Source organism: Rhipicephalus microplus, chromosome 4 (assembly GCF_043290135.1).
Source record: "Rhipicephalus microplus isolate Deutch F79 chromosome 4, USDA_Rmic, whole genome shotgun sequence".
NCBI classification, from domain to species: Eukaryota; Metazoa; Arthropoda; class Arachnida; order Ixodida; family Ixodidae; genus Rhipicephalus; species Rhipicephalus microplus.
In genome coordinates, this window is record NC_134703.1 from 185,454,626 (window position 1) to 185,470,008 (window position 15,383).

A 15,383-nucleotide genomic window follows, 5' to 3' on the forward strand; every position below is an offset into this window, starting at 1 on the left:
ATACTGGCAAGTGATCACTGACAGAGCAAGTTAAGACACCAGATTTATTATTCCACTGCGAGAAATTGGTGAATAATAAATCAAGGGCTGACTCACGTTCGGAAGTGGACCTGGTTGGCATGTTAATTAGGTTGGTAAAACCATTCGATATTATATTCATATTGAAAGATTTAGAAGACTGACTGTTGAAAGACATGTCGATATTGAAGCCTCGACCAGCTATCAACGTTTTTGAATTATGCTGTTGAATGACATATGCGGAAAATTGCTCATAGAATTTAGTGAACATTAGTACGTCACCAGTAGGAGGTCTATATAGCACACAGAAAACACATGATTAACAGTGCATAGTGTCAATATTTCATAGTCAGGTGAAAGCACAGTGTAACAGTCAAGGATCTGACAGTCAACGTCATCAGCAATCAGTAATGATACACTGCATCCTCGGGCGTTTGATCTGTTTAGATTGTAAGTATTGTAATTAAGCAACCTAAACATATCACATTCGGAAGTACTCCATGTTTCGCTTAACAACATGATCACGGAGAACTGAAAAGAAACTTTGGCAAATAGTTCCTCTAACTTTCATAACTTCTTTCTCACAAAACACTTTTTTAGGTGGATGCATTTCATGGAAGGGGTGGTAAGTGCTCCTACGATTTTGTTTGCAACGCAAGTGGAGTAAAATTCCATTTCTTTGTGCACCATTCAGCTATTGAAATGAACTATACTATTTACAGTGCTTCAAGGTCATCCTTATCCCTATTGTGAACTATATGAGCACCTTCAGTTTTTCGGACAAGGATCTTGGCGTAGACGTACCAAACGAACATATAGCCCTTACACTTTGCTATTGCCTTCGTAGTCTTTAGAAGCTCCCTGTTTTGTCAAGTCAAGTTTTCCTGCAGGAAAATCGGAGGGTTGCAGTCTGCGAGTGATTACTCATATTTAAGCCACATGTCTCTGGTCTCTTCGTTTGTGAAACGGATAATAATGTCTGGTGTTCAGTCTTGCTTAGCCGGCAGCCGATGAATGGTACAATGTCTGCTTTTGTAAGCCGAGTTACTGAAAGCTTGTCAGCGACTACGTTTGAAGAGGTCATGAAGTTCTCCTCATCAACAGCAGCAATTCCACGGACTTCCAGGATCGGCCGCTTACATCGGTATTCTAAATCGTTCACTTGCCGTTAAAGGTCGCTTTCCATAGATACATGCACCCTTTCTCTTTCCTCTAGTTTTATCAATTTTTTCTCAGTTCTTTTATTTCAGTGTCTCGGTTCGACAGATTTTCCTGAAAGTCGTCCAATTTCTTGGATATAAACTGAACCGACTCTTCAACGGCGTATACTTTTTCTAATAAAGTCAGTAAGTCCTCAAGTTTCTGATTGATCAATGATAAAACTAAAGGTACATCGACTTCACTTTCATTGCGATTAGTCCGCGGTCCCACGCTCTTACAATTTGTGCATTTCCACGAGTACTTTGCTGCGTGTGACTTGGATTTGTAGGATTTTTCCTGCAATTCAGCACATTTCCCAAAAGTTTACATGTAAGAATACTCATTACACTTCTTCTTCTTCACGTAGAAGTACATCTCCTTCACGTAAAAGTAACTGACACAATAAGCAAGTGTCGGACATGGCACAGAGAAAGCCAATAAATAGATATAATGTTATGCTAGGAAAGTTCTAGATACACCCGTTATATCACTGTAACAATGGTAGCAGGGGTAGCAGCGGCAGCATAAAAAAGAAAAAAAAAAGACCGCTATGACATAGGGAGAGCTACTAACCTGCAAGAATAGCGTACAGAGAATCAGACGTGTTCCCAGTGCTGCTGCCACTGCCAAAATGCCGCCGCCTGAGATATCCCCTGCTATATGAGGCTGCGATGCATGGATAGCACTTGCGCAGTGAGCGTCCGGGAAAATTTGAAGCCAGCGGAACACAGCCAAGCCAACAGGTTTCGGCGTAATACTTTGGCAAAATTGTGCGTAGAATCAGCCGGTCCAGCGGTGCACTGGTAGGGTTGAATTCAGAACGTGTCCCGCAGGGCACTGATTCCGCAACTGCAAAAGTAGCGTACAAAGAATCAGACGTTTTTCTAGTGCTGCTGCCTCTGCCAAAATATATTTGAGGCAACAACCATAAAAAGGCCTCATAAACTGTACCAGCCAATACTACTACCAAATGAAGATGGTTAACTACACAAAAGCAGATGCACTGTGCACCAAAACCTTTCATGAAATCATCCGTGTGGTTGTGTATAGGAAGCTACGAAAGAGGTTTGTGCGCAACAGTCCCAATTAACTCCACAGCGGACATCGGTCGTGAAGAACTTCAGCGAACACTCGAATTCACTGCACAGTGTGGCGGAAACTGGAAGCAATCAGCTATGATAATGCCATGCATGCTCGGTGATATACCACGACCTTGATGCAACTGAAAACAATAAAATCTCCACCTAAACGTTCTGATCGATATCCACAACATCACCACTCTCGTCGACACTGAAGCAGACTGTTCCTTCATCAGTGAGTTGATCTTCATTGAAATGAAGTGGGTATACAGAGGCAGAGCATGAAGCACGTACTTTCCGGAGCCCTCCACTACGGCGTCTGTCATAATCACATGGTGGTTTTGGGACGTTAAACCCCACATATCAATCATGAAGCACGTAGACAACATTGACTGTTCTAAAATATATACGCCTAGGCATTGGCTTCTCCTCCCGAATGCCTTGGCCCGACATTCAAAATTAATGCGAAATTATATAAAAACGCAAAAGCATTATTCTTCTCGCCACATACAAGCTTCGCCAACAGCACGACAGCCTTTGCGACCATATCAGCAGTGCCGTGGAGCGGAGAAAAGAGTGGCCTACGCCCACCTCAGGAAACACGCTTCCTCGGTGCGACTGGGACGGCCGGAGAGAAACCTGCCGCGCGCCCACCATATCTAAGGCCATGGGGAGAAATATCATGTTTAAAGTGTGAATACACTTTATAAGCGACCCCAAACCATTCACCGCCGTCGGCGGCGTCCGCAGTCTTCTCTCTATCTTTAGAAGAAAGAGGACTTCGCGGGCCGCAGCGCGACGCTCTACCGAATAAGCCACAGACGCGACGCTGATATCGGTGTCAGTAACGCGCCTTATATCTTTAACGCCGCTGCGCGTGTTCCCCTCCCCCTTCGTTCGCTCCTCCGCTCTCCTCGCTCACTGCAGCTGCGCGCCCACCCCTCTCTCTCGCGCGCCCGCCTTCTCTCTCAGTCTCCCGTCGAGAGCAGGTCGTGCGATGGATGTCCCGGAGGCAACGCTACCATCAACAACGAATGCAGTACAACCGAATGCCAGCACTGCACCCGTCGTTGGAGGTGACGGTACCGCGGTGGTTTCGCCGACGTTGGAAGACAAGGCGGCACTGCGAAGGGCTCGTGAGACCGAACGTAAGCGGGCGAAGCGTGCAGCGGATGCTGAACTGCGTGCTCCCGAGGCCGAGTGCAAGCGGGCGAAGCGTGCAGCGGATGCCGAACTGCGCGCTCGCGAGGCCGAGGACAAGCGGGCGAAGCGTGCAGAGGATGCCGAGCTTCGCGCTCGCGAGGCCGAGGACAAGCGGGCGAAGCGTGCAGCGGATGATGAACTGCGTGCTCCCGAGGCCGAGTGCAAGCGGGCGAAGCGTGCAGCGGATGCCGAACTGCGCGCTCGCGAGGCCGAGGACAAGCGGGCGAAGCGTGCAGAGGATGCCGAGCTTCGCGCTCGCGAGGCCGAGGACAAGCGGGTGAAGCGTGCAGCGGATGATGAACTGCGCGCTCGCGAGGCCGAGATGAGGCGTCAGCATCGAGCTGCGAACGCGGCCCAAGAAGCGGAACGGCAACGCAAGCGTCAGGCGGAGAAGGGCGATGAAGGCCGGCGTCAAGACGCCGCTCGCAATCGTCAACGGCGAGTGGACGTTCCCGAAGCCGTTCGAGCCAGTGAACGTGCCGCGCGGAAGAGGGTGCGAGCCCTGGACTTTGCTCGTCCGGACGCGAATTTCAAACGCGACTTTGTGGATCGCAGCTTCGGTCACAGCTGCGCCGTGTGTGACCGGCTGTGGTTCGATAACAACCTGAGCTGCATTTCCGGCGTGAGGAACGAGACCAACAGGTTGAACGCGTTGCGGGTTCTTTGGAACGAGTTCGGAAGACGGTCGGGCGAACACCGATGCGACGACATGGATGCGCAAGACCCGCGGCTGGCTCCCTTCGGTGCGTTCCGGGTGTGTGCGTCTTGCCGAGAGTCCCTGCTGGCCGGGCGGGTTTCGCCGTTGATAGTGTGAATAATAAATATAATAGTGCGAACTAATAAATACCCCTCATAGCATCACCCCGTGCATTCGCACTTAACCATGTTCACCCTCGGGGAAATGCTTGGGAGTTTTTTAGCATTACCAGCAAGATGGCGCATTGAGCGCGCATTGCAACATCGTCACAACTAGGTGGTGTCCCCTTTAATCTCCCACGCGTACTTTGCCCCGCGGAAAAGGAACAGGCTGAATGTTCACGTGTGCGCTTGCTTATCTCGCAGTGGGGACAGTCGTACGCCTTGGGCTCAGAAAAAACAATGCTTTTGTAGTTACCAAGCACACAAAGGCCACTGCATTCGTTGCACAGTCTCATATGTGAAAAGAGTGCGCTTTTAAGACAGAGCGAAGCAACATTAGAGACACTTATTCGCGTTCATCAGTACCTGTGGGTACGTTTCATGCGTCATTTGTGTGTGAAAAACGCGGAGAAAATTTCCTTTTGCTTACTATTCTTCATGTGACCTTTCAATTTGTTGCTATGGCGTTCATTCCTTCATCTTTGAAGCAAAGCTGTGGCCATTTTATCATTTTGATAAAAAATTTGAATAGTTTGCCAGTAGACATCTTTGGACATGCGCACCTTTGTCGATCATTGCTTTTGCTCGTTATCGTGTACGTACATAAGAAGCTCAGTCAGGTACGATAAATAGGCAGTAGCATGCCCTCTGCGTGGTGTCTGCATCTTGAAAGGAAGAGTGAGTGAGTGCTTCAAGGGATTTTCAAACAATCTGCATTTCGCAAGCAGTATTATAGAAAGCTTGGTTTTTAGATGCGGAGCATCTAATACTCGAGGCTTGTAGTGCGGCGCCGTCCGCAAGCTTCCTCCTCCTTCTTCCACCATCTGTGCATTTCTTCCTCCTCTACACACCGCGCGCGCTTCACTCCTCCACCATCTGTGCACCCTTCCTCCTCTACACACCGCGTGCGCTTCTCCTCTTCACGAACATTCGCTAGCTGTATAATGTAGCGCGCATGCGCCGTCACGCTTCGAGAACATCGGCAGCTGATGCGCGCGCATGCGCCGTCGCGCTTCGAGAACATCGGCAGCTGACGCGCGCGCATGCGCCGTTGCGCTTCTCCCCTTCTCGAACATTCGACAGCTGACAGTGCATGCGCCGTCGCGCTGTATATATACTCAAGGTCGGCGCTCGCTCGCTCAGTTGCCGCTCGTCGGCTGGTTTGTACGGCGCGTCGACGTCCAAGGTCGCGGTGAAATGAATTCCAACGAATCCACAAACACAATGATCGACGTCCCTTCGACCAGCGCCGCCCTTTCGCATACGTGTGTACGTGTTCACTCATTTAACACCCCCTCCTACAACCACGTTAACCAATTTAGCCATCGACCCAAGTAAGTCGCAATTTAACAACCCATTTCACAACCACGTTAACTAATTTAGCCATCGACCCAAGTAAGTCGCACTTTAACACCCCGTTAACCAATTATATGCTCCGCATCCTCCTCAGTGTTCCCCCGAGGGAAGCTGCGGGCAATTTGTTTGGTCCACAGTTACTATGACCTACATATTCACTTATTGCTTAGTAGCGACATAAAGTCAAAGCATTACTGCAAGGCACTTGCGATGTCCTCCATACCAAGCCACAGATGCTGTTGCGGTTAACTCTTTTTGTCGCTTCGCTGAAGATGCAATATTCATATACACGTGCTCATGAAGTACTCATTTTTTGTTTTTTTCTGCTATGAGTTATGCGTTTTGCATTTAAAGAGTCTTCGGTGATGACCCATGTATGTAATATGTAGCTGTGACACAAGTGTTTTTTATTTACCTTTGAAATATAATTGAGGAGAAACCTTCAAGAAGCAGAATATGTTCGATGTGATTTGGATGCACAATACATGATGAACAAATGAACAGACATACCTTCAGCAAGACACGTATAATATTGCATGGTGTTGTTGGTGTCAGGGCACGCAATACGCAGTGTTTTTTGTTTTGCAAAACAGCAACCAAACAAGCTACATTGATCTCGTAAATATGGTAAATTTATGTCGTGTTTGAAACTATTTAAAGTTTCTAGAAACGCATAAAAATGGCTTGAAATTCAGAATATTGGGAAGCGCAAAGCTTTTATTTATCGCGTTCATTTGCATACGCGGTAATATACACGCTGTATATTGAAATGAAATATGTCTCAGCTCTATTTTTACAATACACCGCACTATTTACTGCACCAACGTAGTGGCAGTCAAGGATTGGCTACTGCCCTCAGCGGGACGCCCTGCCGGAAAAGCTTAACGCCCACGAGAACCTCTACCTGTTTGGCCGTCTTCGAGGGGTACCTGAAGAAAGCCTACCGGATATAGTGAGGCAAATGATCGAGCTCACCGGTTTGCAAGAACATGCAGACAAGAGGTGTGACTACTATAGGTAAGGTTCTTCGTAAGCTAAGACGTAGTTAGCTGATCATATAGTATAGTAATAGAGCCAATTTTACGTGGTGATACGTCCGTAATATTATAAGGCGGGTCGTGTGCCGCCTTTACGGGCGGTAATGTTGTTTGCGTTTCGTCACTTAGAGTTATTGACATACGATCACAATGACCTAGAATCACATCCGCACGTTCTATCTTCGCTGCGCAACACCTAAAATGCTATGTTACGATGACGAGTGCTAGTCAGATGAAATTGTCGAAAGAAAATTTATTCAACTTGCATATGAAAAAAATATCTTCAAAAGCATGAAGAAGTGTGACGCAAAAGAAAGCGCCACCACCGCAAGAATGAAAGTAAAAAATTATATAATTTACCAACAGTAAACTATCAGTTTTTTTAACTAATCAAAGAGAATTAGCGCTGGACTTCAAGTACGGAATGAGGAGAAAAATTCAAGCTTTGTTCCAAGAACTTCAGACTGAAACTATTTGAGAAACATTTTAATCTATGAGTGTCCTGGTTTCTTTAATGCACGATATTGCATTGTGGCACACGTTGTTGTTTGTTGCCGTTGTACCCCGCCGCGGTGGTCTAGTGGCTAAGGTACTCGGCTGCTGACCCGCAGGTCGCGGGTTCGAATCCCGGCTGCGGCGGCTGCATTTTCGATGGACGCGGAAATGTTGTAGGCCCGTGTGCTCAGATTTGGGTGCACGTTAAAGAACCCCAGGTGGTCGAAATTTCCGGAGCCCTCCACTACGGCGTCTCTCATAATCATTTGCTGGTTTTGGGACGTTAAACCCCACATATCAATATTGTTGCCGTTGTTTTGAGGGTATCTGGTTGTGGTGTTTACCAGTTGTTTTGAGTATCTTGTGATTGGTGACATATTGTGTTTGATTTTTTCCGAGTGTGCATGTATGTGTGTTGATGGTTGTGCCGTATTTTAGAATACATTTTAAATGCGGAGCATTTCTTAGCGAACTTCAGTGACTTTGAGCGTATCTATCTATCTATCTATCTATCTATCTATCTATCTATATATAGATTTAACTATCTATCTATCCGCCTACGACTTTTAGCTCTCCTGGCCGTGTCAACGATGGTATCTATACGAAACTTGGTATGGCATAACATGACTGTATGATGAACATACCTGAATAGTCATAACTTGAAAATCATGATATGTATGTCATGAATGTCATAATTTACAACTCATAATCCTACAGCTATTGCGGTGAATCGTTCACAAGGCATGTGGCAAAACTGGTATGGTATGACATGATTGCATGGCAACACAAGCGACCGACCCTAACATGAAAATTATTACATGCGTGTCATGTAACAACTTGGCTACATGCCACGCTCATAATGCGCTCGCGACCGTTTCGCTAGCGTCACATATTAGACTACGGGAATGGATGATGAAGGTATGTGACTTGTGCCAACATGATAATTATAAGATGCCGTTTCATGTAACAACATCACTACATGCCAGGCTCATGATGCGCTGACGGCCGTTTTGCTAGCTTTATTTATACCAAATTTGTTATTACGGGGCGTGAATAAATGGCGAAGGTATGACACTGGCGGAAATATGATAAACATGAGATGCGTGCCAAGTAACAACATGACTACATCCTACGTTCATCATGCACTCGCGGCCTTTTCGCTAGCTTCACATGTTTCAATCTTGGTATTACGTGACGCGAGCAGACAACATAGATAAATGACACAACCAAACATAATCACGACATGCGTGTCCTGTAACAACATGACTATACGCGCACTCATGTGCTCGCGGCCGTTTCGCTAGCTTCACATATGCCAAACTTGGTATTGCTTTACGTCAATGCATGACGAAAGTATGTGACTGGTGTAAACATCATAATCATGAGATGCGTGTCATGTGAGAACATGACTATATGCCACAGTCAAGGCACAAATACACTTACATGTGACGTAGTGCGCGTACTCGCTGGCGTTCAGTTCGTTGCGTCACGCCAGCGTTGCCACACCAGACGCCGATCCTGCCATACACTCGCAGGCTCGCGCCACGCTGCGTTGCTTTGACCCATGTGCGTTTCAGCGCGTCGAGCGTCTCTCCGTGACGAAAAAACGGAGACGCAGTGTTGTCTGGGTAACACATCGGCACGAAATGCACCATGTCACATTTCGCGCCGGTTGCCGTCGGGCCGCACCGGCAGATGCTGGTCGCGCTTGTCGCACCTGGCGTCACACCACAGAGTGCTCACGTTTTTCTAACGTATCGTCGCTGTCCCCAGCGTGCGCACGCGTCAACGCTACATTGGAGTACACTGGAGCCTTGATAATCCTGACACAGGAATATGGCAACATACGCATGACACATCAACATGACAACTTACCACGCTCATAGCGTGCACGTGGGTGTTTTTCTAGCTCTTCATTTACTAACTTTGGTATCACGGGATCTGAATAGATGACGAAGATAAACGACACATCCAAACATGATAATCATAACACAGAGGTCATGTACGGCATCATTTGCCTCCACCTCGTAACGTTGTGGTGATTCTAAAGATACATATCAACCTTCCTCAATCGATTTCCACTTTGCGTGGGATCTGCCAATTTTATGTTTTGTTTTAGACTCTCGACTCCGTTTCCTTCTTTGGACCACGGACGGTGTTCGCTGGAGCGTAAAAGGGTCCAAATGTAAATTGTACGTCCTTTTGAAGTGCGATTCGGGGAGCCGATACTTCCGCCTTCGGAATCAGCCCGGCGACTGCCTCCCTAATAAGCAGGACCAGTAACACTGGCTATGGATGCAATGTTATCGGGCATTCTAACCTAGAGTGATTTTAAATGCCTCATGGTGTGCTGTCTAGTACATTCGCGCTGATCACGTTGAGTTTGCAGAAAATTTTTTAGTAAATAACTTGTTAAATAGCGGCCCTTCATTTGTCTCTTTTCTTCGTCCACGATTGCTCCACGCAAATACTTGCATAATATCGTTTCAACCTGGTCGCTTGGAAGTTTTGCTTTAACAAGAAAAATCACTGCTCCTTGTACCACGCAAGAGCAAAAGTCTTACTGTGCAAAGTATGGCTTTGCCTCTAACGCACACTTTTGGACCCAAAATGTCGACAAGAACACACTCCATCATCGTGAAATACCTCGTAGGTATGGTCTGCGAGGCGTCTGAGAATGTTTTTGGTCTAAAATAATGACCTAGAAGCTTCTCAGAAAAACCTGGTCATCGGACAGGCATCGACACCCACTATGGGTCGCCAGCGTGTTAAGCTACGTTTGGCGCTTGAGGTAGTAACCATGCGCATCTGTGTCAATTTATTTAAATATAAAATAAACGAAGGAATTTTAGCAACCGTTACTTGGCGACGGCTACCCCTTTCCACTTGATCGTATTGTTGGTGACTATTGTTTATGCGAGCTAGCTGATAAGTTGGACAAGTTCATAGTTATTTTGGCACAGAATCATTGCATTAAGCAAGGTTCGCACGCCTTCTCCTTAAACAAGTCGGAAGGGGGAAATCACGTTCTGTTTTGATAAGCAGTATTGTACGCAAATAAAGTCTATAGAAGAACCTCGTCTCAGGTTTTTTGTTTTATGATCGCGTATAATGACAGCATATTTGCTATGGTCTTGTTAAGCCCTTTTATCAGTGTATTGTTTTGCATGTGATTAGCTGTAGAGCTCAGTTGAACAAAAATCCCAGCACATCCACGGAATGCACGATGATGATTGGGGCGAAGCGTCCGTCAGTCCGTCCGTGCGTCCATCTTTCTGACCGTCCGTTTGTCCGTTAGTGCGTCCGTCTGTGCGTCCATTCGTCCGTCCATTCGTCCGTGTGTTCGTTCATTCATGCGTATATCTGGCTATCGTGCATCTAACTCTACGTCCGTGCGTTCGTCCATCCACTCGTTCATCTAGTGACCACTCCCAAGTACTGCCATCTCGCATTTTTTGACCATATATTCATATATTTCGAAATACCGCCATCCAGCGGACATTCCAAAGACTAAACAAAAGGTGGCAAGGCAGGACTAGAGGAGTGGCCGAGCGCACTTTCTTATGGCCTGCGTTTTGTGTCTAGTCCTCCAACTTTAACCACCGCTAGTTCATAGCACTGTAGCCTAACCCTGGCTTAAAAAATTATTTCCAGATCTATCTTACATACCCTGTGTACACAAAAAGATATGCAATGTTCTTGATGCGTATGTTCAGTGCAAGCTGTTATATACAGCAAAAATAACTTTCTTGTGTATGCAGTCCGTTTCATATGTACAATGGAAAAATAGCGAAAGTTGGGCAAGTAGGTGGTTCTTGCCTGGGAAGTCAAAGCAGCCAAAAAATATAAACAAGTGTCGTCTGTTCTTCTGCCCTTGCCTAAATTTTTGACGCTGTTTCTACAGCCCAGTTACGATGCAAAAATTTATACAAGGATGCGACGTTCATAAAAACCGAGATGATTAAGCTTACCCTATCGCAAAAACAGCGTAATACAAGAACGTTTTTTGGCACTGGTACACGCTGGAGACGCTGGTACACGCCTGTAATCACTGGCCCTTGGCTGGGCGCACTGGGAAAAGGATGTGTCGCACTAGTAGGGGCGCTGGCTCAACCACTGTGAAGCTGGTGAGCACTGCGAAGCGCTGCAGGCGCTGGAATTTTCACTGGCAAGCGCTGGTGAATACTGGAGCACGCACTGTTTCTACCAGCGCAGCTGCAGCGTGGATGTTATTGTAGCGTGTGCCGTGAATTGTTTCGGCGTAGTTGAATACAAAACGCTTGATTCGACGTCAGGGAAACATGCTACCCAAACAGATGCGGAGCATACGTAATTTTTTAACAGATACCGAGCATACGTAAGTGGTCTTCTCCAGTGCCCGGCCCAGCGAGCATTAAACCTGTCATGTCAGCCGCGTTGGTATATATGTTACCGGCGCTTCTTGCTTCGTGTACACACGACTTTAAAGTGCGAGAATAACTGTAAAGTATAGTTTAGACATCCATCAGCCTAAATCAACTATTTTGTCTTGTGTCGATGTTCGCACAAGGAGCGCTGACGATCGAACGTCGCGCTTTCCGCTGCGCAGGCTGTCACCGAAAGCTGATGGCCGCACTTAGCCGGTACTTCTCCGACTGATATGTAACAACACGCTAATTTCAGTTGGTTATTCAGTACGCCTTCGTGAACTGACTCCCTGGCATACATTTTCAGCGGATTGCATTCGCATTTCTGTGGGCGTTTTTTTTTATTGTCAGTATTGATATAACTGCATATATCTGCACACTGGCATACCCGCTGTTTACTGCCAGCGGAGGCCAGAAAAACGGCTGTCTCTCGCCATCGCCACTCCGTAAATGCATATCTGGCATTGATTGACCTTCCACTTACTCCAGGTACAGTTTAGGTAACAGTTAAAAATATTGCGAAGCTCAAATGCAAAAACTTCAAACATCGCAACTCAGCTGCTTTGAAAGCAGCCTTACCCAGAGCCCCGTTCCAGCGAAGCCTATCGTGTCGCCCACGTCGGTGTACCTGCTGCCGGCGCTTTTTACTTTGAGTAGGCAAAATTATAAAGTGTAACAATGGCTGTAAAGTACAGTTTAGACATCCCTGAGCCTAAATCAACCAATTACCCGCGTGTGTGGTGCCCGCACAAGGAGCGGCAAAGATCGATGTGTGTCATGCTTTCAGCAACGTAGGCTGTCAAGGAAAGCTTCCATCTTAGCGCAGGAGCCGGTACTCTTCTGACTCGCACGTAAGAACACGCAATTTTGAGTCGGCACTTTGGTACGCGTTAGCGAACTAACATACTGCATACTTTTTCAGCGGATTGCATTGGTCATTTCTCAGGCGGTTTCTTAGTTGCAAGTGTCGATATACCTGCAAATATGTAATCTGGCACTCCAGATGTGTACTGCTACACCGTCGCTTGCACGAAAAAAATACTAAGTATTCACTTGTGTGCGTTGATATTTACCAAACAAGACATGTAAATCATCTGTACTTGTTGACCTGTAGCAAGTGCTAGAAACGACTCTCAAAGCAAAAAAAAAAACTATCGGCAGCAACAGCTGACAATCTGTGGCTGCTTCTCCAGTCAATATAGGATTTTTCAGAGTTAAGATGTAGATGCTTCCAAAAACTTTGCGCTCTTGCTAATATCTGTACGTAATTTGGTGCCCACCAGCCATTCGTCACTGTCGAATGAAGACCCAATTATTATTTGGGATGAAATATTGTGTCAGTCTTGACTCTGCGACTTGTAAACATGAAGTTGAACGGCGCGTTTTTCTGATAAATAGTCGTTTTACAACCCCCCCCCCCCCCAAGCAGGTTTCGGCGTGGCGTAGTGGGTAGCGTACTCAGTTCGATATTAGGAGGTAGCAAGTTCAAATCCCGTCTAGCGGTGTTTCATTTTTTTTCCCAATTTTATTTTCTGAAATTTTTATTGTGAATGCGCGTTATTTTACTTATATATTTATTTATTTATGGCAAATTGGCGCCCCCAATTTATCCCAAAGAAGCCATTTTGCGCAGAGTACTGGGACGCTGCCGCTCCAGCGTCCCAGTACCTGCGCCGGGAGGTGCTTGTACCAGCGCCATACTGGGCCCATAATCAGGCACGGCACTGGACGCTGGTACCCAGTGGCGCTGGTTTTTGCAGTAGGGTATATAAACCATGAAGGTCATGTGTACAAACAAAGGAGTCTTATACAATGTAAGGTGATGTTCTTGCATCCACCTTTCAGGGCAATTTGATCTCGTGCTCAAGAACAATCATTCACAAAAAACACGTTTCTGATAAAAAGAGCAGTATTCACACTGTAGTTTCACAGTGGTACAAGCTCTAGCCCACCTCTTGAGTAGGAGACGAAAGGCACGAACACTTGTTTTTAAAAATAATGAACGTGTAGACCACCGTCAAAGAAAAGCCTCCTCTCTGAACATAACTACTTTTTCGTTGAGATGCATAAGCATTGCGTTTCTTAATCGATGTAGCAGAGGAAACATGGCTCTCTAAGAGCGTCCTTTCAGCTGGGCTAGTCTTCTTCGCTTTATAAGACTAAGGCTTCAATAGCAATTAAAGGTACAGCAAAAATATCCCTGTGACAAGACTTCCACTGCATACTTAATTGGAACATACTGGTGACAACCTTGCGCCAAAAAGTGCGTACTAAAATGCAATAATGAAAGACACGGTGCAACGTTTCGACACGGCCGCATTGCTGACATGTGGCAGAGGGCGCAACGCCCCACGGCGCAAGGCGGTCGGCCTTTGGTAGAGCCTACTATTTCTTAAGCAACTTAAAGTCATGAACTTCAGTGGGGAAGGGCGTGTTCGCTGAACTCAGCTGAAACCAAGGAGGTTGCTCTCAGTGAGTTCAACATGGTAGTCTTTGTGGTCAGTTAGTGTTCTATGTGCGTCTTTCCCTATTGAAAATCCGGGGTTGTTGGATGCTGGAATCGTTGGTTGATTTGGTGGAAAGAATAGTGGATATGGTGGAAATATTAGTGGATATAGTGGAAACTGTATTGGGCATAATGGCTGATGGTGGCGAGAGTAGAAAAAATGGTCGCAGGTGGTGGTGGCGGTGGCGAGCCAATGGTGGTGACGGTGGAAAATGCCCTGCTCATGGTGGCGATGAAAAACGTGTTTGGTGGAAGGCTTGGTGAGCAAGGTGGATGACAGTGGCACGATTAAAAACACATGACAGTATGTGAAATCACTTATTTGTAGTGTTTCATTCTTCAATGCGCAGAGATATATGTTTACGGTCAAAAGAAACCAACATTGTCTAATACGCTTTCTGTACGTTTTGTTTTTTATTCCTGTGTTGTCAAAAATTAACGCTTCAGTTTCTGTCCAGCATAAAACATGCGGCCTGAAATATGGTTACATTTCGCGCACGTACTCACATCAGTTGGACATCCGCGATGTGTTTCTTTGTTGTGATGTTTAGAAGACTAGAGTTGTCACTGTGAACATGACAATAATTGTTTTAATTCGGCAAGCAGTTGTGGACAAATAAATGGGCTCCACTTCACAGTTGCCCCTTTCAATGTTAGAGCAGAACACAGCGGTCACTTGATATCGCCGCGCTAGAAACAACACTGGTAATTCTTGCACACTGCGTGCGAATATGCATAACTTTCACTTTCGACATGCGTCGAGAGGAGCCCCAGCGTATTTGACTTTCGCCCTTCTGTTCTACCACCATGATTTCCACCAAACGTTAGTCATACCAACCGAGCCCGTACAAGTGTTATTGGCGCTTTTGTGTTTTAAAATACACAATTTTGACGAGTAAAAATGATAATACAGCACAGCTACGGTTTCATATAACCTCAATGAAGCCTTTTTTCATTGTGTACCATGTCCGCGCAAGAAGCGACAAACTTTGATGCGACGCGCTTGCAGCACTTCCACCAAAGATACGCCTCGCCTCACCGACAGCCGCCAGTCGCATTCGCCAGCGCTTCGCTGGCTCTTATCCGAGAACAAAGACACGTCAATTCGTAAGCACACTGAACCAATATGATAGCGTAATGTTTCTGGCGCACTGCATTGATTTTGGACAAACCGTTATGTGGCTGTTTCTAACGACAGAGCAACAAAGGTGCGCTGGCACGACTG

General features: G+C 46.3%; 1 protein-coding gene across 1 annotated transcript in view; it reads left to right on the forward strand.

The window, feature by feature from the left end:
- The window catches only part of LOC119173012 (phospholipid-transporting ATPase ABCA3-like), a 101,261-nt gene that overhangs the window by 46,210 nt on the left and 39,668 nt on the right, over positions 1–15,383 (forward strand). Inside the window, exon 2 of the mRNA XM_037424142.2 lies at positions 6,544–6,731. Coding sequence (XP_037280039.1) covers positions 6,544–6,731 — 188 coding nt within the window. The remainder of the gene's footprint in view (positions 1–6,543; positions 6,732–15,383) is intronic.